Source organism: Pagrus pagrus (assembly GCF_965226575.1).
Source record: "Pagrus pagrus genome assembly, chromosome: 15".
In the NCBI taxonomy this organism is placed as follows: Eukaryota; Metazoa; Chordata; class Actinopteri; order Spariformes; family Sparidae; genus Pagrus; species Pagrus pagrus.
In genome coordinates, this window is record NC_140199.1 from 20,234,960 (window position 1) to 20,258,304 (window position 23,345).

General features: G+C 39.8%; 1 protein-coding gene across 22 annotated transcripts in view; it reads right to left on the reverse strand.

Moving 5' to 3' along the window:
• Window positions 1-15,018: 15,018 nt before the first annotated feature.
• Window positions 15,019-23,345, reverse strand: part of LOC311271084 (neurexin-1a) — a 273,006-nt gene continuing 264,679 nt past the window's right edge. For all 22 annotated transcript variants that reach the window (XM_084376499.1, XM_084376496.1, XM_084376495.1 and 19 more), the window contains one exon: window positions 15,019-16,865. In XM_084376499.1, the coding sequence (XP_084232625.1) occupies window positions 16,564-16,865 (302 nt within the window). In that variant the 3' untranslated portion in view covers window positions 15,019-16,563. The remainder of the gene's footprint in view (window positions 16,866-23,345) is intronic.

The window sequence follows — 23,345 nt, forward strand, 5'->3', positions numbered from 1 at the left end:
TAGCACCTTTAATTATGATGGCAGCAAAGAGCGAAGTAAGGTGAAGTCAAGAGTTCTTGTAAGTTGCTAACATATTGACATGGTGAAATTAGGTCACTACGTCAGCTTCACTGAAGCTGGTCTCAGAGGACAACTTACATGCCTAACTATTGCTAGAGCTTCATCTGATAGGTTTATGGTCCATGGTGTGGTCCTGTCTGAGGCCCCGGAGAACAGACCTCAGCTCCACAGCAGCATTTTCTCTCATTAGTATGCAGATATGTAAATCACCCTCTTTTTGCCCCTGCCCTCAATACCCTCCTCTCCTCGCCAAAATGCTGACAGAAAGATAAAACTGAAATCTAGTCACTGACACTGAGAAAACAACTGACAGAAAAGAAATGAAAATGTGTCTGTGCCAGTACAACTTGTTTTTTTGTTTTAATGCCAAAGTTATTTTTTCAGTTCAATTTGTTTTCATTGTCAAACTTGACTGTTACTGTTGTAGCACCACGCTACTTTTATTCATCTCAACATAACTGAGACTAGATTAAATTAATTCCACACGTCTGATATACTAAATGTTCGAATAAATTGTTTATGCTCTTACTGCATGTTTGTAAATTGAACAGTCCGCCTCTTCCTTTTTTCAGTGTATCAAAGTCACTTTGTTAATAAATGCAGTCTGGACACATTTTCACCAATATTCAGTCTGGCTGTACAATGTCCTTCACATTACTTCAACATCCTATTTGCTCTGCTTTGCTCTGCCTTTATGCCTATTTTAAAATGTGGATAGTGTAAATTTTATTATGTCATTGATAGTTTGTGGTGACAAATCAATCATTTGTGGAGGTTTTTCTGTGAAATTTGAAATGAGAGTGAATGAATGCTTCATTTGCTGACTTGTTAAAAGCCTTAAATGGAAGATTTCTTTTGTTCCTCTTCATGCTGCTGCCAATTTGACCTAATGTACCATGAATTCAAAACTTAAAAACTCAATTCTGGATAATCCACTCAGTTACTGTGCGCATATTTCAAAACAAATGATGAAACATTAATGCAAAATGGGAAATCGAACATGAGTAAGAATCTTCAATGTCTGTCAATCAAATGTTGCAATGTTCAGATTTCAGTTTCTACCTGAAAGCCTGTAAATTACTCTATAACTGAATCCAGATAGAGGCACCATAATAATGGTTGCTACTCTTCAATGCAGCATTCAGTGAAACAGCTACTGACGATGCATCTATTTTATTTGTGTGGGTAACTATGGGCAAATATAAGGCATATATTATATTGAATTTATAAAAGACACCTCAGGGTTTTGGCCTCAATAAGAGTACACACCACAAAAAGTCCTAATAAATAAAAATCAAAAGAATGTCCACTTCAAGTTTAAATTTCAGTAATTATTAATACTTTAAACAAAATTTCAGGACAAAATAAATTCGATTCTCATTAACATGATCAAAACACTTCAGAACAGTTCATAATTGGTCCTGGGTCATATAAGAGAACATCAGAAATAACAAATCAATTCACCCAAATTAAATATTCTTCTTGTGCTTTAAAGTCATTTGAATAGTGTAAATTGGTAATTGTCCAGAAATGTAGGGTGAATGGATGTGTGTGTGTGTGTGTGTGTGTGTGTGTGTGTGTGTGTGTGTGTGTGTGTGTTCAGTCCATGTGGTATTACTGAGACAGGAGGGATTTGGGAGAGTCCAAACTGGGAGATGTGGTGATTTCCCAGGATTATGAAAGGGGATGTGGGCTACTGTGAAATGGGGAGCAGTGATAAATTCAAGGAAGGCAGCCTCTGGGCAAAAAGGAAATACTAAGTAACCCAATGAAGAGCAATGATCCACTGTTAAAAACTCACAGTCAGGAGCTGTAGTTCACACGTGTATCAGCAGCAAAAAAAGGTAAAACGTTTCCAAACCCGCTCCGATGATAGTGGAACCTTGGTCCTGATACTTGGTCTCTCCCATGTTTTTTTTCTCCAAACACTTCTTCCTTTCCAGACCCTCTTCCTCTGCTTCTGCTCCCAGTCTCTGCTTTTACTCACACACACACTCTCCTGTCGTTCTCTCACCCACAGGTGTGCACTCATTATATCACCTTTGCCACACCCACACTTTCACAGCCCCTCCTCTCCCTCAAAGCAATCTCTGCTGTGAGGGAGATAGTCATAGTCCAGTCTGCTACACTGTCAGGCTGACTTATAATGAAAGTCTATGGTGTGTGGAGGTCATCTGACTGAAGATCAGAGGCACTCTGATTGGTTTAAAAATCCCTTATTCTTGAATGGATACACCTACACGTTTTGACTACAAGGAGTCTTCATTGGGGCATGTCGCTGTTTTTTCGTCATTTTTACGATCTATTTTTTATTATATTTTTTAAACGCCAGAATCTTCACTGTAGCTGCTAAGCTAAAAGCGTTAGCATGCACCTCATCTGAAGCATGTACGAGCTAGACTGCATGTCAAGGGTGTAAATAATGTCTTTTCTATCTATTTGGGTGAGATGTATGATTTGTGTTTGCTTGTTTTACAGTTGTCTTATATAATATATATAACTCATAAAGCATAAATCAACTCATTAAGTCTTACTTTAAGTCCTCTCTGTTTCCATGTATGCCACATTTTGCATTTATTTTTCACTCAGTAGCCTAATAGAGCATAATGAAAGGACAATCCTGAAAGACATTGACACTGGTGCACTACATTCACACTACTGCCTCCTTTCTTAGTCTTTCACTATTGCACATTATTCCTCTGGAAGACTGACAGAACCAATGCAAAACAAAAACCTCATGTTCAATTGATCCAAGGACATTAAATATTGATTTCAGCATTATGATGGATCCTCGATATCAATCGGCCATAATAAAATTGTAAGAATTTCTGATAGACTCAATATTTTTCCTATATATTCAAAAGTTGAGACATTAATCCTGTTAAGAACAAGCAAAGCGATGGTGTACCAAATTCAAATTCAGTTACAGATTCAAATTATATCACTCAATCAACATCCAAATTTGGTGGATGTAGCGAGAAGACATGTTGTACCCAGTGTCATTTCTGTAGTTCTCACTGTTTCAACTGCTGCTACCTGCACAAACCCACATAAAAATGTTCTCTCTTCTCAGATATTAGCCATTTGGTTGATGGTTTTTTTCCATCATAAATACCCATAAAGCAAGCAAGTGTAGAACTCAGGTGAATATCATTTTAACTAGAGCCGCTTACACATTTTTTTTAGTATCCTCTATCAGGCAGAATACCCAGTATTCAAGAATTAATATTAATAATCCAGTCGCATACAGCCAGCAGTGAAATGGGAAAGGGTTTTCTGTTGAGGACACAACTACCTGAGGTGGAAGAGCGAGTAGTTAATGTTAATGTGGCAACACTTCATTTCAATGTTTGCTGATAAAAGTACTGAGATTCTGAGAGTATTCAATTTTTCGTTCAAATTGCTTATGGAAGATCAAAATATTTGAGCGTTTTTTATAATCTATTTGGGGAAACCCGAACCCAGCCAGCTGAAAGAATTTGACTCACCAAACAAGAGTGAGATGTGAATACCAATGTGCGCAGGTATTAAGTCGCTGCTGCATGGATGCTGATATGCAGCCTGAGTCCTCAGGTACCGCATGTCCTCAAACTTGTAGCCAAACTCCCCTTCCTCTTTGTTTTATTTCCATGTCCTTAGAAGTCATATGAAGCAAACTTCATATCAAAGAGAGAAAGAGGCAGAAAAAAACTGTCACCTTGATGTTTCCACTGCAGTTTTTCATTGAAGCTGGTCTCAGAGGACAAGTGCTAAGGAAAACATCATTATGTGGGGAGAAATGTACCGGTAATAAACCCAAATGGCACTGAGAGGTGCAGTTGTCAACCATGATAAATGGTGCCTATGCATCCTGAATGTGTTTGGTGCCCTTGCCATGTTGACTCCCTCTCCTGAGGGCGGACTCTCGACTGCTGGGTTTGGCCTCGAGCTCCAACCTTAACCCCTCCACTCGGGGCTCAACGCTGACAGGACGGAGGCGGGATGTGTTAAAAGTGTCAAGGAAAATACTCTTTCCACAGAGACGGAGTCATGGAGAAAACCATTATTTCCATTTAAAATTGCGACGTGACATAAAATGAAAGGCTTGCTTTGTAATTAACACTCCTTTATTCAATTGCTTTTCACCAGTAACAGCTATTTCTTTTTCATCATTAAGTGGATTTCCAAGTAAAATACAGCAATTGGAGGTAAATGTATAATAATACAAAGAAATTACCACAGCCAGACTTAATTTAAACATCTTTCATTACACCACTTTCAGATGAAAGTACAGATTCTCGCCAGTTTTGATCTGAGGGAGAATATCTCATTATATCAGACATCTCAAAGTAATGCAACATGATGGGAAATAAATGGCTTTATGCTGCATTACTGCCAGGCAAATAAAATGCAATGCTATGAAATGGAAAAGAAACACACTGAACAATAAATGTGAGCAAAGAAATGGTAACACTTCATTAACAAATTGTAATTTTGTAGCTTTAAACTTTAGTTAATAGTTATTTCACAAACAATGGCATGCTTTATAAACCATTTATTATTAAGCATTTGTAAAGGTTTAATAACATCAGTATTTACTAATCATTTACAAAGTACTGTACCTCTCTGACTGTCAGACTGTTCCCAGGTTGTGAAACAGAAACATTTTGTCCTGTTCCTCAGTGTATCATACACACAGGTTGTCCTTGCGCACCTGTATGAGACACACCAGGCTTTCAACTAACTTCAATGTAAACCTATCCGCAGCAATATGGGATGTTCAGGTAATGTAGCGTAAAGGTCTTTTTGTCTCCACCAGAGACTAAACTCATGTTTTGTCCTGTGTTGTTGGTAGCTGCTACACTGTTGTCTTCTCAACAGCAGCACCGACAATAATACCAGTTGGAAATGCTTTGGGAGAGTTATCTGTTCCCACTTTAAATTACAGTATGTCACCTGAATGTAATGTAAAATACTTTTTTCAACCCAGATCTTTTCCTAAACCTAACCAAGTAGTTTCGGTGCCTAAACTACAACGAACTGCAACCATTTCACAGTGTTGCCCATGTGTTGGAAAAGCTTTCTGTGCTTTGTCCTACAACTGTGCGTCTGTATGAGATGCTGAGGGGCATAACACAACATCAGTATGACAGCCTGGGGATGAGAATGAGTTAGACTGGATCTAACAGCATCGCCAGGTCAAAATTTTAATTTGTGCAATGGTTGATTGGTTTATGACCAAATAACTTCAAAACTAATGACACTCCCATCATCCTCTGGTGAACTTGGCATTAAATCAATCACTGGATAGCATGCAGATGAGCGCAGCCTCACAGAGCCACGAGCATGGCTGTAAACTCTTATTTTAGATGGTTCCTACACTTTTCTCAGTGCATGCAGCATTGTATGAGCATTCTAAGTCATCCAGGCCACAGGGTAAATAAACACATCTTTGGATGAGACACAAGAAGACCAGACAATCATGAATGTTTTTTTGCTCTTGTGTAGCAGAGCTAGATTGTACCAAAAAATAATGCAGCTAACATTCACTCTCCTAAAGTGAATAAATGTCTGACAGCAGGAGAGAAATTATATAATGTTCTCCCCGTGTGCCACGCTGTGTTTTAACCACCTGTAACCATTGTCAGCAGATTCAATTTATTCATCTGCCTCCAAACAAACTGGCAGATCCATCCGCCGACGACGAAGACTGCCATGCCATGTATAATTTACAGTACATCTAGAACTTGTAAGTCAGAGTGGTTCAAGGCCTGGCAGATCGTGTCTAATGAATGTTCTGCCCATGGGATGTTGGGAGAGAGAAGCTCATGCAGGGAGAAAACAAAGATTTGAACACTGGAGGATGTTTGTTAGGGAAAAGTGAAAGTTAAACCAGGTGTAGACACACTGTAGTTTTTTTCACGCACGGTCAATTTTTGTGATTTTGGGCAATTTTGCTTCCGTGTCCTTGTCTTCTTTCAGACTAGAGGACAGAAAATCTCAACGAAAACACAACCAGGTTTTTATGGTAGGTCAGTTTTCTGTTCTGGAAATGTACGCAAATTATCTTATAATTAATTAGATTGTCAATTTGCATATAAACAAATACAATGTAGTAGAGTGCATACCTCTGCCAAGGCCCATCAGTCCCATTTAATTCAATCAAGCCTCATCCAGTATCAAACAAAACACTGAAATACACTAGATCTGGATTTCTGTCTAGATTCACAACAAATTGTACTCATAGCAACAGTCACCTGAATATGTCTGATTTTTTCTGTCAGAACCATGCATCAATCCCTGAGAATTTCACAAGAATGTCTCATAATGTTGAAAAAAGTGAGAAAATTATTCAGTTCATCCTGTTCGCACCAAAAGTTAATGGGGTCTATTCTGGGCTGAGACCCATCCTCTCGTTTAAGTTTTGTTGAAATCAGTTGAGTAGTTTTTGTGTAATCCTGCTGACAAACCAACCAACAAATGGACAGAGTTAATTTAAGTAATCAACTGGGCCAGTTTAATGGTGATATATATTAGTTAAAATCTTTCACCCTGTTTGCCATCTTTTATCTTCACATGAATGGAACTGGAAGGCCATTTTCTCAAAATGAGGTTAATTTTTTATCATACTCCAGAAATATTATATATTCTGAAGGTTTTTACAGAGGGGTTTGTTCCTTTATCATTCACACCCTGGTTTATTTAACATTTAATTCCTAAAATTATGGCATAATTGATTTGTTTATGGCTGTTTATGGAGGGGTAAAAAGAGATATCCAAAATTATCTAATTATCAGTCTGTACACTGTAAAATCTGACAAAGTGACTTTACTTAAGTAAGTAGACTAATAATTGTAAGATGTTTAAACTTTTTAGCTCATACAACTTAAATGTAATAGTCTACTAATTCTGAGGTAATCACTTTCCTAACTTTTTCAAAATAAAGTAAACTTTTAATATTTACAGTGTAAAAATCTTTAAATTATCTAATGATCGTTTCAACAAAATGAAACAATCGTTTTGAACCTGGCTTTGCCCAATGTTCAGATTTCTGTCCAGGAAATGTATGCAAATTAGCTTATATTTAATTAGATAATGCCTAATTTGAACATCAATATTTGAGAGAAGTAATACAATAAATAATCTGATTCATGTGTCTGTGTACTAAACACTGAATAACAGGTTGCATGCATTTGCTGAAACACAATGTTTTGTGATGTGCATTGTTTGCACTGACTTGAGACCTTCTTTGCCTTTATGGAACATTACTGCCACAAACTGTTGATATGTATAAGCCCCCCTGCTGCTCTATTGTACAGCACTGTACGTGGTCAAACATCCACTAAGCTGACAAGTTTAGAATTTCAGTGATAGACCCAAACGCTTTTTGTTTTTATTTCATCAGACATCCTTAATGATATCATATTAATGTTGTTTTCTTAATTTGCTCTCAGGGGGTCGATTTTGAACTTTTGTTCTTTTCCGGTAGCCAGCAACTCACTCAAGCCTATTCCCCCTACTGGGATACACTGTATATTCTGTCCACAAAACACAGGGAATAATGAAATAACAATAACAAGCTCACAGCTTTATTTCAGCACATATCGTCTATGCCAATAGACGAAAACTCATAGGGTGGGGAGGTATTTTTAGCATCACGCTTATCCTTTCCTCTCATCCTTCCTCCCCTGCATCTCTCACTCTCACACACAATGTCTTTGTCCCTGTCTTTTGCATTCATCTTATGCCATTTCCCCCCTCTCACTCAGGCTCTTTGCTTCTATCTCAGCTGGATATACCAGACGTCTCTTTAATTCGACACACTAATGTAATTCGCCTTCTCTATAATCATCCATTTTCCTGTTTTCATGCCCTCTCCCCGAACTTGAGACACGTCTCGTGGATTCTATTTCACAGCAGTACACCAGACTACATCAGTTTCCATTTCATTTATTCAGTATTTGTTTAGAAACCCCATGCTGGTCTGCTATGAATCAACATTGCTTAATAGAAGCTACTCTCGCTGACCAGGTTAAAGTAGATATAATTACGCATGGATCTGATAGGACAATTCAATATTAATGTTCTGAATCGAAATGAAAATGAATCGGAGTTCATGCAGCAAAAGTGTTTAGCCTTACAAGATTACCGAGGAGCATTCATCTTACAGGCACACAATCTAAGAACAGTGCGCTCACCCAGAACGTTCACTGCATCTGTAAGCACCCATTTAGTGAGGCTGCACAAAACAAGTCCTAGCTATCTCTAATGCCGGCTTTGAAACTGTGCTTTGTTTTTATTACAATGCAAAAAGCTGTTCTGCTGGCTGGCACACATTCTGTTTTTCAAATGTTGAAATTCCAGCTGTTCTTTTGTACCTAATTACTAAATAGTTTCATGTTGATTGGGGTTGTTGCTCATTCCTGCGTTGCCTGATCACTGTCCAGTTTTTATTCCATTAAAAGACATCTCATGGTGTTTTGTCTTCCTTTTTTTCCATAGAATAATTGCAGCTTGAATATTGTGACATATTCCTGGTAAAGGAACATTTCACACTCTAGCCTTTAACATCTGCTGTATTTAATAGTCTGCAGCTGCTTGAAGCATCTCAGTTTTGTATGCAAGTTGGATTGACTGTGGATGTGACTGATTGAAGTCATGCCCCAATGTGACCTCAAAAAAAAAAAAAAAAAAATTAATTTGCTTGAGTGTTGGACATTTCTGGAGAGGAAAGAGTAGAGATCAGAGAGGCAGAGCTCCCCTGTGACCACATTTGCACACATTAAAACTGAAATACACTTAAAAGTTTCAAAAAACGTTAACAACCAGATATTTCAGCTTTGATGCAATTTTGCTAAACGAATGAGACAAAAAGACTTCTCCAAGCGTCTCTAAAATTATGATGCATGCATGCTCGTTGACCCAAACCTGTTCAACAAAAGAGCAGAGAGATGGAAAAAGTACAAAAGTGGTTTTCTACAATGGTTTTATTTTAGTTTCAGATTATAATTCTTTATTCGCCCACATAGCAAAGTCACGTTCATCTGGCCCACATACCAGAGGGAATGACGGCACATCGGCGGTCTGCACCTGTTTTCCAGACCTGAGCCAGAATCAGGCCAAAGCATGGCCACATGTCAGCCAAGAGTGAACGGAATAATCCAGAACTGGCACAAGTCTGGGCCACAGTTCAGTTATATTCTTTAGCTGACAGGTAGATCACTGTTAGCGTCAATGAAATTTATATTCTTTTTTATATTTTCATAAACCATTTATTACACAACTGTTTATTGTAAAGTTGCAGCTGATGTTTATAATAGCGCACCAAAGTGACTGTAATTCAGGGACATGACTGTCTGCACAAAATTTCACCTAAATCCATAAATAGGTGTTATTTCAGTGTTCCCAGCATCTTGATACCTAAATGCTAAAAAATGCTGACATCATGGACACATCCCAAACAGTGTATGACTGAGCTTCAGTATAAAAGCATGCAGAATGCTCAATAACACTGCTAGATTTCATAGTGAGACAGGTCCACTTCCCCACTAACGCTTCCAGGCAGAGAGACCAGATAGCCCAGATGTTGCCAGTAGAGATCCCCGCTGAGATCAGACAAACTCTCTGAATTCACCAAGCAGGCACACTCAGTTGTAGCCCAACAGAACACGGGTAAGAAAAGCCAAACAACAAAGTTGTACACTTTACGCCTACGGGCCAGTAACACCTGAAGGGCAGAGAGTAACAACAGTGTGACTCTGCCGGACATCAAGCGAAGTGTGTAACGAACCGCTCAGATCAGTAAGTGAGAGAGACTCGGTAGCCAAGAAGTAAATCTTAACACAGCTACAGCATCAGCTCTCAGTAAGAACAACAACACAGCAGAGGCAGAGGAGGAACAAGTCAGGTCTTAGCAGCCTTACCCAGCACAGCCATTCAACAGAGGAGGGCTTTGACATCGGCCAGGCTATCACACACAAAACTAACTCTAAAGTGACTGACTCCAGCACAATACACATGAAACTACAGTAGCATCTGCTGGAACAAGATCGTAAAACTATTTACAACAGCTGGAGCAGGACATTGAGAGGAGCTCACAGTAGCATCTCATCAACGAGGTTTGCGAGTTAGAACTGGACAAAGATGAAAACATGGCGTCCTCTCCTGTCACATCACATGTACAGTACTGGGTACTATCCCACATAATGCATTACATGCGAACTGCTGAGGAAGTAGACCATGACAAAAAAAAGGGTTGCTACATCACAACGCAGCGCAGATCTCAGCCCAGACCAGGTATTTGCTCAGCTCGACCTTGCCTCGACAACACCTACTTAATGTACACAATTGGTTTCAACAGACAGGAAATGGCTGCACTGCAGAGTCTCCCAGTGTGCGCTCCACAACACCGCCTCACGGAGGAAGGAGAAATGGGAGCTTTGAACTACCCCTGGGGAATTGCTATGGATGCTGTATGTGGAGGTCAAGCAAAAAAAACTCCAGGAACTGCAACTCTTCATAGAACGATGAACTCAGTGCACAGCATCATGAATAGCAAGTCTGTTCTATATGTGGACGGATAAACACAGAAAACACAGCTTTTCAAAATTGGATCAACACATGGAGGCGGCCAGAAGAGACAAGAGAGTACAGACTAGAGATCAGTGAGGGATGTCATGCATGTGAGACTGGACCAGCCGTCCTTGAGCGGTGGGAGAGGTGGAGGGGGCATGGTGGAGGATATGCAATACCACTTACTGGCTACTTGAAGTGCTGTCTTGACATCTTTTTCTCACACTGTAAATCTTTGGTAATCTTCTCACACTACATGCCATGACCTTTACAATTCATGTGTGACCTCAGGGCCTCGCATGTCACAACAAGGTGTGAATGAGAAAACACTCCGAGGCTTAACAAGGACTCCTATATTGTAATAACTGAATCATATGGCGTTGACCAGCGTAGTTATTTAATGTATTAATTTTTATACTTGTTTCTGTGACCACCATCTACAGTTTCATGCAACCCCCTGGGGTATCAGATATTGTCATGTTGGTGTTGCTCCTAGAACATCATAATCAATGACCATCATTTCAACTTACAGAGCAGTGACACATCTGGATCAAGCCGCTTATTACGATGCATATTGACGTTTCTTGTGAGGCGGTGACCTCTGGTAGCCACAGTAATTATTACTGCAGTAAAAGAAGAGAAAGTCAGGTGAAGAAGCATAAAGAGCGAGGAGGTCGGTGTAGGAAGGAAGTTGGGGACGGATGGTCGGGTTAAGCGAGTGCAAGACTTTCACCAGGAACCAGAAGTAAATGGTGAGTTACTTCAACTTACGAACGTATTGAAGTCATGTCATGTACATAACTGTACTTACGTACATAATGTAGGTACATTCATAACTGAAATTGCATAAGTAACATAGTTATTTTAACTGAAAGGACGATGTTTTCCTAAACTTAACCAGGTAGTTTTCTTGCCTAAACCTGACCAAACAGCAAGTGTACAAAGAAGGTCTGGTCTGTTATGTCTGTCGCTAGCACACTGCAGCAATCGTGTCGAATTGGGAGTGACCTCTTCAGTCGTTTAGGTATGAGGACTAAAGACCTGGTTTTGGTTTACAATAGATGCTCTCACAATGTTAAACACGTGTTTGAAAGGATAACTTCTCCCATCTATGTATTTGTCTGAGTCGCTAAGCAATGACATTACATAAAAACGTGACGGTTCAGTTTCAGTGATGTCCCGGAGCAACAATAATAAAGATGTTCTAGAAGCAACACCAACACGGTGGTATCTGTTCGTGCCAAGCCCCCAAGGTTGACAACTCATCGTGGTTGGTATTTTAGCTCTGAAATACTTGAATCCCTGACTATCTGTACTTCATATTTCATTCTATTCTATCCTCAATGTTTACACAGCACTGACTGTCATAATTGAGACAGAACATTAGAGACATTTGACAGATATTGATCTTTAAATATAATACAAATTAGGTCAAATCTACACATAATCATAGCCTGAAAAACTAACATTTGCAGTGCTTATTCATGCAAAATATGTTGTTATGGTTGCATTTCCATGACAAAACATTTTAAATAGCAAACAAAAGCAGAAATGAATACTAGCCTTAAAGTCACCCAGGCAGGATCATTGCTGTGTCATTGTGTCTGTACTGTACACTTCATGGGTCACTGTAATGTGTACAGTGTTATGGCAGGCTATATGTAAACCAGCAATTCTTTCCCTCATTAATGTCAGTTACACCGCTACACAGCGAGCCTCCCAGTGCTCTGACAAAAAACCCAAACACGTTAAACTTGCCTCCACTTTGGCTGAAATGCAAAGTCATCTGGCATCACACTGCTCTGCCCAATTATTCTTGTACGAACACACATTCCTGGTATTTTTAGAGTTTTACTGTTTACCCTGCAATCGTTAACCCAGAGAGAGAAACGACTGCCGCCGTTCTAAATATACAGAGTGGTTAAATCCTCTCACGTGAAGTGCTGTGTGGTGATTAGGTGTGTGATAAGCCCTTAAACTCATGGATACCTCAAGGCCCTTTACAGTGGATGTGTTAAATGTATTTTTACATCTCAGTTAGCTGGTATAGCCGTCAAAGTTAAGAATATCTGTTATTTCATATGCAAGATATCTGTTGTTGTGGTTTTGTCTGTGCTCTTCTCACTTGCTAGAAAATGGTAATGTCACGTTCATCTGTGAATTTATTTTAATCAGAATCTTTCAATTAAATCTGATTAAACCACATCCAGACAGTGCTTGTGAAGCAGATGAGCTGATTTTTACAGTCTAACCTTTGATAGATAATATCTAACAATGTTTTTTTTTTTTCAATGTGATTGCTTTTTGATTAGTTTTTCACATTTCATGTCACTGAGAATGTTTTTGCATTTGTGTAAAACCACATTTTCAAGGACTTGAAACTGGACTTCGTGCGCTGTATTTCGTCTTCTCACCACAACAGGTGGTTCCACACCAAGTAGATCCTGGCAACTTTTTTTTTTTTTTTTTTTTATCACAGTGCTATTTATATGATGTGTGATATTGTGTTAGTGAGGACCTGCCCCGCTGAAATGTCCTTGAGCAAGACACAGCCAACTGAAAGGAGGCATTTCCATATGGAGATCAGTAACACGTCGCACATTACAAGTTATCACATCGGAAAGCTGATGGAGCAGCTGATGGAGAGCCGAAGAGGTGGAGTCTCCTGAGGAACCATCTGCTTGCGTCAACAGTTTAAATCCAGCTCATAGCCTGTCACACCTTTGTGCTTGGCTTCCTGTTCAACTATGCGATCTGAAAATTCAACCAAGACGTTAAGTGAGAAGTTAATGCTTCAACAATTCTGCTACCCGTCTCCTCTTACACCCTTGTAGAGATTTACTGCATGTGTAGAGCGGTGCTTGAGTGTCAAGAGCTGTATCTTATCCACGAGACTTTTGGCTAGAAGTCCCATTATGAGGTCGAGGGTTTGTGACTTCAATTTAAAGTCAAGTAATAGCTTAGGGCTAAAAGTTAATTTAGCAAGACGAGTGTGGCGATGCCCGATCTGATGAGGAGCACACAGTTCATCTAGAGATAGAAGCCAACATGCCGGTGGCTAGACGTCTTCAATTTACAGTTTTATGTTGAAAAGAAGTTGATGTAGTGCTTAGAAATGCCCCAAACATGTCTTGAAAACTTTATTTTTACTTATTTAAAACAATTATTTTATTTTGTTTTAACATATTAGAAGGTTAAACTAATGCAATACTCGAAGCTTTCATACAGCAGCAAACCAGACAAACTGTTGGTCGTACTACTGCTTCAACTATTTTCTTTAACTTATCATCGTGAAGTAAATTGTCATTGAACAGTGCCAGTAGAAAATCACACCATCTGTTATATGGATTGGTTCACCATTAACCTCAATATGCTATGTGGTCTGCCATCAGGCTTGATTTTTCCCGGGAACTACGGCACAAAAGGATGTGCGCCTGCTGCTGTGCAAACAAAACAGGAAGAGGCATTATTGTCCTCAGGACTGTGGAAACTCTTCTCTGCAAAAGAACAAGGACCCCGATGGAGGAGGCAAAGAGAGTGAGGAGGGAGAGGGATAGAAACCGAGGTCAAACAAGTTAAATGGTTATATGTGTTCGTGTTACCACCAGGACTTGAGACAGTTGAAAACTGGCAATCTCTGCATCAGTAAATAAAAAAAACCTGCCTACTTATTAATTCAACCATGTGTTTCACTGCCTTTTCATAGCACTGAGACCTGTGTTTATAGGTCAGATTGGGCTTGGGTTGTTCTTTTGCTCTGGACAGTAGCCAGGCTGCTAGTGGTAGCCATGGGGCTAACACTGTCTTTGCGACAGTCATACCATAGGGAAATGCTATGAGGAGGGAAAGTTTAAAGTCAGTACAAAGCCTTTTATGGCTCTAGAGGGAGCTGTGCAAAATCTGATACAGCTGATGTCACTTGAGTCGCTGCTGAGGAGTTTGAAAGTGAAAAAAATCTGGAGAGTTCGAAATACGTGAGCTTAGCAGACCTCTTTAGTCTGCTCATCATCTCCTCTTGAGCTGCTCACGGCTACAATAGCCACTGCTTGCATATCACACCAAAATCTCCGTCCAAACTGTCAGCAGCCGAGTTGCATTGTGGGTAATGTACGCACAAGATGCCGATTTTTCACACTTGTCCATCATGAGTCAGACATATGTACTCTGTCGATGATGTAAATGGTGTTTGCTGGATGAGGAAATGAGAAATCATAACACCTGCATGTGTCTCGGATACATTTTGTCAAAAGACTGGTTTAAGTTCACTTAGGTAATATTTTATTCATTTGATTTTTCAAAACTAGTTTTTTTATAATTAATTATTTTTTTTTAACGTCGGAGTACAAGAAGGGTTACAGTCGAACATAAAACACCCAAGATGAAATGAAAAAGAGGAGAAAACAAAGAGAATTTATAATCATCATTTATAGTTCATGGCCTTTTTTCTCATACTCATTCCAAGTACAGGTCTCTGGAAAGCAGAATTGACTGACAGAATGACAGAACAAACACAGAACAGTTGAAACGGAGACTTATTTGAGCTATTCTCCTCCGGTTTTTGCATCAGCCCAAGCACACATTGGACAATCTTATAATACCACTTGGAAACACGCACAGCAAGTTAATTTTTCTTAATCGTCGTCGTCATCCATCATCATCATCGTCATCACTCGTATTCTTCATTCTCACTCATGAAAGTCAGGATTGAGGAGGAAGGCAGTGATTCTACCAGTATCCTTGAAAGAGAGCCACACAAGTTGTCATGCCACGTTATCAACGCCTTGTGCAGTTTTTGGGTACGGTTAGGCTACTACTGGTCCGGGATCATGTATCTCAGGTTGGCATTTGTATAAAAACTATATAGGAACACATGTAAAAACAGGGGAGAATCAAATTATTATCCAACTGAAAAAAAATGCAGATGTTTTCATAAAATCGTCTATGTCTAGCAACACTTAATAACACTTATGTCTTCTTTTTGTCCTTTTTTTTTTTTAGTTTTATTCCAAAATGGTTGAGTAGCAGTTATAGTTTGCATCATCTATACAACAGGCTATAAAACACCACTTTGTCACAGTCCAGAAAGCACATATAGATGTGGTTGTACTGTATATCAACATATGTACTGTAATAAGATAATTTTGCGTGCATGGCTCCCGATTGATCACCTTTGAGACGTCCCCATGATTCTGAGGAAAACTCTCTCCTTTGAGTTCACACGATGTGAAAACGAAGGCCTCCAGATTTCTTACTGGCACAATGGACATATTCTTCTTTTAAAACAGTCTTTCAAGAGAAACTGCCATCCATTCTCATCTTCGCACTGCGGCAGCTCAGTCAGCCAGGTATTAGTCTTTGCCGGCCATCACCGCCTCTTCAGTGTGTACTTTGGCTGATATCCTCAGACATCCATCAGGGATTTTTTTCCTCTCTGAATACTCTCTGTCACCTGATTTTTTTCTCTCCATCCGCGGTAAATGTTTGGCGTATTTATGTATGTATTTATTTATGCATTGTGTCATTTTCCTGTAGAAAAAGTCTCAACAACACAAACACAGGCAATGTAAATGAAAAGTCAGTAATGTCCCTTTGCAAAGTGCATCTGTGCTCCTCTGTTTGCCAGAAACAAGGGAGTTCAATCACATTATCCTGGCCAAGGAAACAAGTCACAGATGGGTTAATGTTGTTTGGTTGACATGTTAGATATGTGTTCAGTTCATTGTCAAATGGTTGCCAGAGACATTTTTCCATCAGTCTCCTTCTGGACAGTAAATCTTCTCTAAAGAAAGTTATTATTTCATTTTTCATATTTACTTTTCAGAGCATTGTCTTGTAGGAAAAAATGACTAAATAATGTTCATCTTTGTTATTATACTGTACACATGTTGATGTCCTGATTTGTCTTTTCCAGAAATGTTTAAGTTGGTCCAGCAAAGACCAAAGCTTTCACAATCACACGTAATACTCCTTGTCCTTGTTCTTCTTGTTCTTGCTTGAGGTTTTCGCGGTGTTCACTGGCTTCTCTTTAACGACGGTGCCGTTGGACTGCGCCGAGTTGCTGATGTAGTTGCGACTCTCGTCCACGTGGTACGAACCTTCGTCCCTGTTCCGGTATTTGTACATAGCGTAGAGCAGGATGAGAATACACAGCGCCGCCGCTGCCACAATGCCAACCACCATCCCCGTCGTGCTGCTGGACTCCCGGAAGACCTCCGCGCCTGGGTCGCCCTTCGTTCCAGCGCCAGTGGGATTGGCTGAAAGGGAGACGGAGATACGATTACCACAAATGGACCAAGCTTGCCGTCATTTCCATTTTATCATTATTACTATGACTGGATTTATGGTGGTGAATAAATGCATTTCTTCTCTGCACATTTGGATCGATATTACAGTTTAATGTTGATGGCTCAAGGTTGCTGAAGCTGAAAGTAGATGTTGGCTGATAGGATTGGCTTTCATGCAGTTACTGTTCACAGTGAAGAGACAACAGTGTCATATCATTATGATGCTAAATAGCATGGCATGCAATGGCAAGGATGAGGAGGTCCCAGTTTAATTATTTCTGCCAAAACTAGAAAGATTAGTACAAAAGGAGAATCTGAATATTAAAGCCTTTAACAATCCAATTGGTATGCAAGCTGAAACTGTCAAATATTACCCCCACGGTTAAATGGGACACAAATGCCTCCATGTGGATTTTCTTATAAAACTCTTAAAGACTATATTTTACATCCTTTGACAGTCACAGAATCCAACAATTAGCCTAGAAATTATATTGAAATGCCACACAGTCATTCCTGGATCACCCCCAAGAAACCAAAGTATCTATTAGGGCCTTCAATAAATGTAGGAGCTGGACATTTTTGTAGACTTGGCCTAAAGTACATGCCATTTTACCTGTCTAATCTACCGGCTATCAGCATTTTAATTCCTGCAGAACATTACTCCGATGACATCCACTGAACTGTAATCGTTCATATATGGGAGGATGGAGAAGGTGAGACGCTGTAGGATAAAGAGATTTTCTCACTTCAGAGGCGAAGCTGACAGGAAGACTGATGTCCTTATGATTCATTAACAAGCAGTTAAAAGCTCTTAACATGTCTTACACCACCGTCATGAATGAACAAAGCACATTTCCAACGTTTACTACATATACAAGCAGCATGACTGTATCACAGACTGCGAAAATAAATCTTTCAGAGGGAAACAATTCTTCAATTGACTCAGCAGATTTTGCCAAAGGCTGTCCCCACTTCTGTTCTGAGATGGTGCCATTCAACAGAGCATATTCTGAAAACACGTCAGCCCCCTGATATTTTTCAGTTCTCCTGGCACATCTCGCTCTCTGTGTGTTTTTGCAGCAGTCATCATTTCTGCTTAAGCCCTCTTTGTTGCATTTGTGAAATCCAAACACTCAACACTAACATTTGGAAATGAAAGCACTCTGGTTCCACTGGATTGGGGCAAAAAAAAAAAAAAAAAAAAAAGTATTAAGGATTTACAGCGGGGTTCAGATCATGGTTGTGTTGATGTGAAGATGTTACGCTTCGATTAACATTTACACTGGGCAGACAGTGTACAGACAGTAACAACAGCGACATAAATAGCTGTCTTGACATGCAGGTCTGAATCATTTCCACTGTGTTGACTGGACGGTTATGTTAAAGGTATCTGGCGAGCTTTGCACTATTCAACTTTGTCCTTGGCCACAGAGTGCTGAAGCACTCTTATGAAGAGATGCGCTGAATATACAATGCAGTGAAAATCCTGTACTCTGAAGCAATACACATGCCACTTTCTAACTCAGTGTAAATGACATTTCGTATGGTCTTAACACTTGGAGAATTCATTTTTCATGTTCAACTCAAAGGTATTGACTTAAGGCTTTTTTATTATTTGTCCCTTTTGATATACAGAGTGTCTTGCGTCTTGGTGAAAATCGTCACACAGCAGTTATCTGTTTTTTTTTACACCTGTCTCCAGGTAATGTAGTATAGAAGTTAAGAGTTTTTTTTTTTTCTTGACTTTGATCACTTTCTACTTTCAGTTTTCAGTTTGGTTTTAGCAACAAAAAAGCTACTTGGTTAGGTTCAGGAAACAGTCATGGTTAGTGTGCAAATACCATTGTTGGCTATGGACACCTGGGTGCTAATTGTATCTGCATGAAATACATTATATTATTTGAAGGTGAAAAATGCTGATAGAAGCCCTACACACGGAAAAATGGTGACAATGTTAGCATGGTAAAGGTTTGTCTTAATGAGCAGTCCAGTTTGCTGTGCTGGTACCATGAAATGCGTTACTATTAAAGTGTGTGTTGCATGGTGAAATTGTGTTTTGCACTGAAAACTTTTGTTACTCTTTATGTAGTTTGTAGCTGAAGGTTAAGTTTGTCTACCTGTGGCACTCTATTATAGATTCATGTTTAGTCTGACATTTAAACAACCTTAGAAATTGTGGTGAACCGTTGTTGAAATTCTGTCAGGAAATTAAATTAACTTTTCTTTTTCCATTTTTAACTCTGAGTGTGTTCACAGTGTTGTCATGCAGCTGCAGTACCATGTATTTTCTACAGCATTAAAGCTTTTGTGAAGAGTTAGATCAGCTATACTGTACTCCCCAGCTTTAAGACTACCAACACTCGGTATGTATTGAAATTTAGGGTTTATAAGCTTAACAGAACCTAATTGTATGAACACTGATAGTATCTACAATATTAATTTGTCATATTGAATATTCATGTGAGCAGCAGTTATCAAAATAATTTGACTTGACATTTACAACATCTTCATGTGATGATAAAATGGCTATTTGATATCTATTGAAATTAATCTGACTTGTGCCGTCCCTCATGTCCCATTTTGCTGTCCCACTTTCCTCTCTACTTTTTTTTTTCTTTTTTTTTAGAGCATTTTGGTTTTAGGAAATAATTGCATTCTTCAGCTTTGATATTGAACCAGCTTTAAAAAGAAAAATTCACTCTTAAACAAAGACTACGACATTGTGTCTTCATTATTTCCAACCTTTGATCTTGGCCAGTCAAAGTAACATTTCCACATGAGTAACCCTCTTTCTAAGCTTGAACTCAGTATCCACAGTAGAGAGCAACTCTCTCTTCTGTCTGACATCAAAAGGAAAAGACATGGAAAACAAAATTTTGCTGCTATTGAAGTTCATCATAACCAGCTTGTCTCATCTTATCAAATCCTTATTTTATGACAGACTAACTTCTCTGAGCATGAGCAAAGAGGGCAGTTCTGGTTCTCAAAAAAAAAGAGGTTGTTTCTCCCTTATCTGTTTTTGCAGCACATCCCATCTGACTTTTGTGGCTATGTCTCAAACAAGCACCAAATAAAACCCTTTTTCAGTGAGGGTGCACGTGTCCTTCAGATCAAACTGAATATTTTTTCCTATTCAATATGAATCACAAATACATATACCATTCTGCAAACCATGCTAATTTCTTTTAGATTGGTGGATACATTTTCCACCAAACATGTTTTACATAATGTTACAAAATCCTTGAAACTTTCTTAAATGGACCGAATCTATCCCAGTGGGCACCAATACTACTTTGGATTTTGTCAATGTTACATTATGCTTGCTTGTAGATGCAGTATGGCCAGTCTGCACTGCTTTTTAAAGATAATGCCTCTTTGACATAATTCCTCTTTTAATGCAGACTTGATCTTCATGTGATGGATGTGACAACTTCAGTTTCAAGAATCTACCACTTGAAATGAATGGAAACCAATGCCTGTCTTGAATGGTAGGATGTATTTCCAGTAAAATGAATGAGACAAGGTATTCAGGAGCTGGGGCCTTAAAGAGACAGGAGCTAAAACAGAGTGTTTCAGACAGAGGTACAGACTGCTGCAGCACTGGACAGTATGAGAAAACTGATGTGTTTTTTTGAGCACTAAAACATGTAAACCCAGTCTAGTAGTAAACCAAAATAACATTATGAACCTGAAAAAGAGCATAAGACGTCTCCTTTAAATTTACATGACTAAGAGTTAAGGAGCTAAAACCGACCAACAACCAATTTGCATACCATACACATCCTCCCTTATTGGAGTATACTTCATGTCTATTTTACAATAATGATCCTAACTGTTATTATCCAGTGTTTGCACAACAATGAACTTGAAATGTTCACTAACACAGGGAGAATGCTACACTTTCGGGAATCGTTTCCACCAGTGAATAGGGAGGTGATTGCACATCAGCGTGCCCACTTCATATTCTGAATGCTGTCCAGGTTATAATACAGCGCTCCTTATGTCTCTGATAGCCCTCTTCACTGTTTTTCTCTCTCTCGTGTCTCACTCAGTGTTGATAGCTTTAGAGATAAAGTACTTTTTTGATTGCTTTCATTTCTCTTCTTGAGTGACAGCTTAATTTTCAGACAAGCATTGCTTTGAACGCTGTTATACTAGCTAATGACCCACACAGCTTGCACACGCAGGTAGATCTTGTTCATGCCAGACTAAAGGGCATGGAAAAGTGTAAACTGTAAAGGGCAAAAGTTCTCCGGGCTGTCAAGAGAGGAGATGCCGCTGCCATTCATTGACATGTTTTCCACCATGGTTAGACTGATCAGCGGCCCAAGTATGCTTCCAATGCCAGCAGACATTCAAGGACAAGCGGAGAGTACCACTGGGGGATTGAGTGTGACTGAGCGTTGCAACAGATTAGCTCTGCTTGTGACAAGCCCACTTATCCTTGCAGACAGGTGTGAAGAATGGTCTCGCCTTGTGGGCAAAAGCCACTGGTTGACATGGCTCTTCCCCAGCAAGCTATTGTGTGGGCATTATTGGTGAGTTACTTTCATATTCGCTATCTATCCTTTGTTCGGGGTCAAAGAGTTGAAAGTGTAGATAACATAGCAGGTTGATGGAGTAGAGAGCTCTCGATGAGGCACTCGAGGGTTTTATATGGGACCTCGGTCGGCTCCTAGAGCAAGGTGAGCTCGAGAGGCAAGCGGCCGCAGTCTGCTATATCAGGATTGAGTCATGTGGTAACAGAATCATGGTGCGTTCTTCCTCCTTCTGTGATCTAACACCTCCTGCTCTAGGCTTTGTTATTTCCTCTCTCCTGGATCTGTTGATTGGCTCCCCACAGGCTGCAGAGACTTTGTCATTGAGAAACCCTCGTTCAACTGACCACAATCCTTCCTTCATTACTGTAAAAAGTGAGAAAAGAAGGTTCCTTGTTCCAGTTATTCAGTTTTGCATTCACACAGGAAGATTTTTGGGCCCAAATTCTAATCTTTTCCTGCAAAATCCAACTCAATATCTTAACAAGGAAAGCTGAGTAGTGACCACTACTTAAAGGATTAACACCTCATTTAGAGCAGTGCTGACACAGCCATGTTTTGTCCAAAAAGATTAGCATTCATTACAGCTCATTAGCTTGCATTTAGTCTCTGCAGTGTCTATCAAACAGCCACCTGATGGCGTGCAGGGATCTAGCCTAGTCCCTTAGATTACCTGATACACCTGATGATGCGGCTCATTTGTTTTTCGTGAGCTAACCCTGCCCTGCTCTCCCTCAAGTTGGGTTCAGGCAAAGTAATGTGGCAGACACAAGGCCTTCAAGAGAGGCCCATAAGACCTGAGTCAAAATGCATCTGCCTGTCTGTTCATTAGCACTCCATCACCTCAGAATGAAGGCACATAAACTGAGAAAGAAATAGCGCCTGAAACAAGTGTTTAAAATGATGGCTGCTCTTATACGCTCTACTCGAGCGTACCCAAGGGTAAAATTAGACATGGGGAAAATGACCTTAAAGTGGCGCCTAGCTTCATGGCAGCACAGCGGGGGTGCACTTGTGAAGCGATAGAGGTAAACTCAGGGGGGTTAACTTTTGAAGGATTGCAGTTGTGTAAAAGCTGCCAGAATAACTTTCTCCTCTACGTCTCATCCCGGAGCGAGACTTAAATTACAGTATCACATCCAGACCATCATAAAGTCCTTGCGGTTTTATTCACAAGGACATCAGTTAATGTTTCAGCCATTTAGTCACAAATCATTTGCTTTTACCAAGACTTTGCCGAGATGCACACGGAAAAACCGTAAACAAAGAAGCATAGATGATCTTATATGTGACCCTGATCCATAAATGTTAGTGAAGAAAATGAAATAGCCTGGCCAGGGAATTGCATTTGCCATACAGAGAGGCACTGAAGGGTGCAATGACATCAACAGCGAGATTGGTCTGGCTCCAATGTGCTGGTTTATTTGACAGCACATTTCCTCTTAATTCTACCTGGATTCTTCAGTATGGATACATGAGCTCGCCTCTCGGAGATATTAGCATCGCTGCAATGGAACTTGTCATTTAGACGCCTGTGATATGCCTGATGTGATTCCCCTTCTTTTTGCCTGACTCCTTTCTGCAACGTGCTCTCAAGGAGAAGAATGGGATCAGAGATTCCACACTGTCAGGCGGGATTTGAATAAATGGTCCTCTTCAAAGACTATTTTTCCTCATTTGTCTCCGGCGAGAGGGTTCATTTGTTTGGTAATTTGTAGCAGGGTGAGCAGGTTGACGGGGGCCACGGATGACGGAAAACAGGGAGAGTGTCGAGGCGAGGGGTTTGCTTCAGGTGCGTGCGAGGCTTGTTGAGAGGTAATGGAGCAACCAGGACTACTTAGGATATATTGGATGGACAGACTGGGCTTGACCTTTCATTAACTGGTGGTGGTAATGGGTCGAGAAGAGTTTT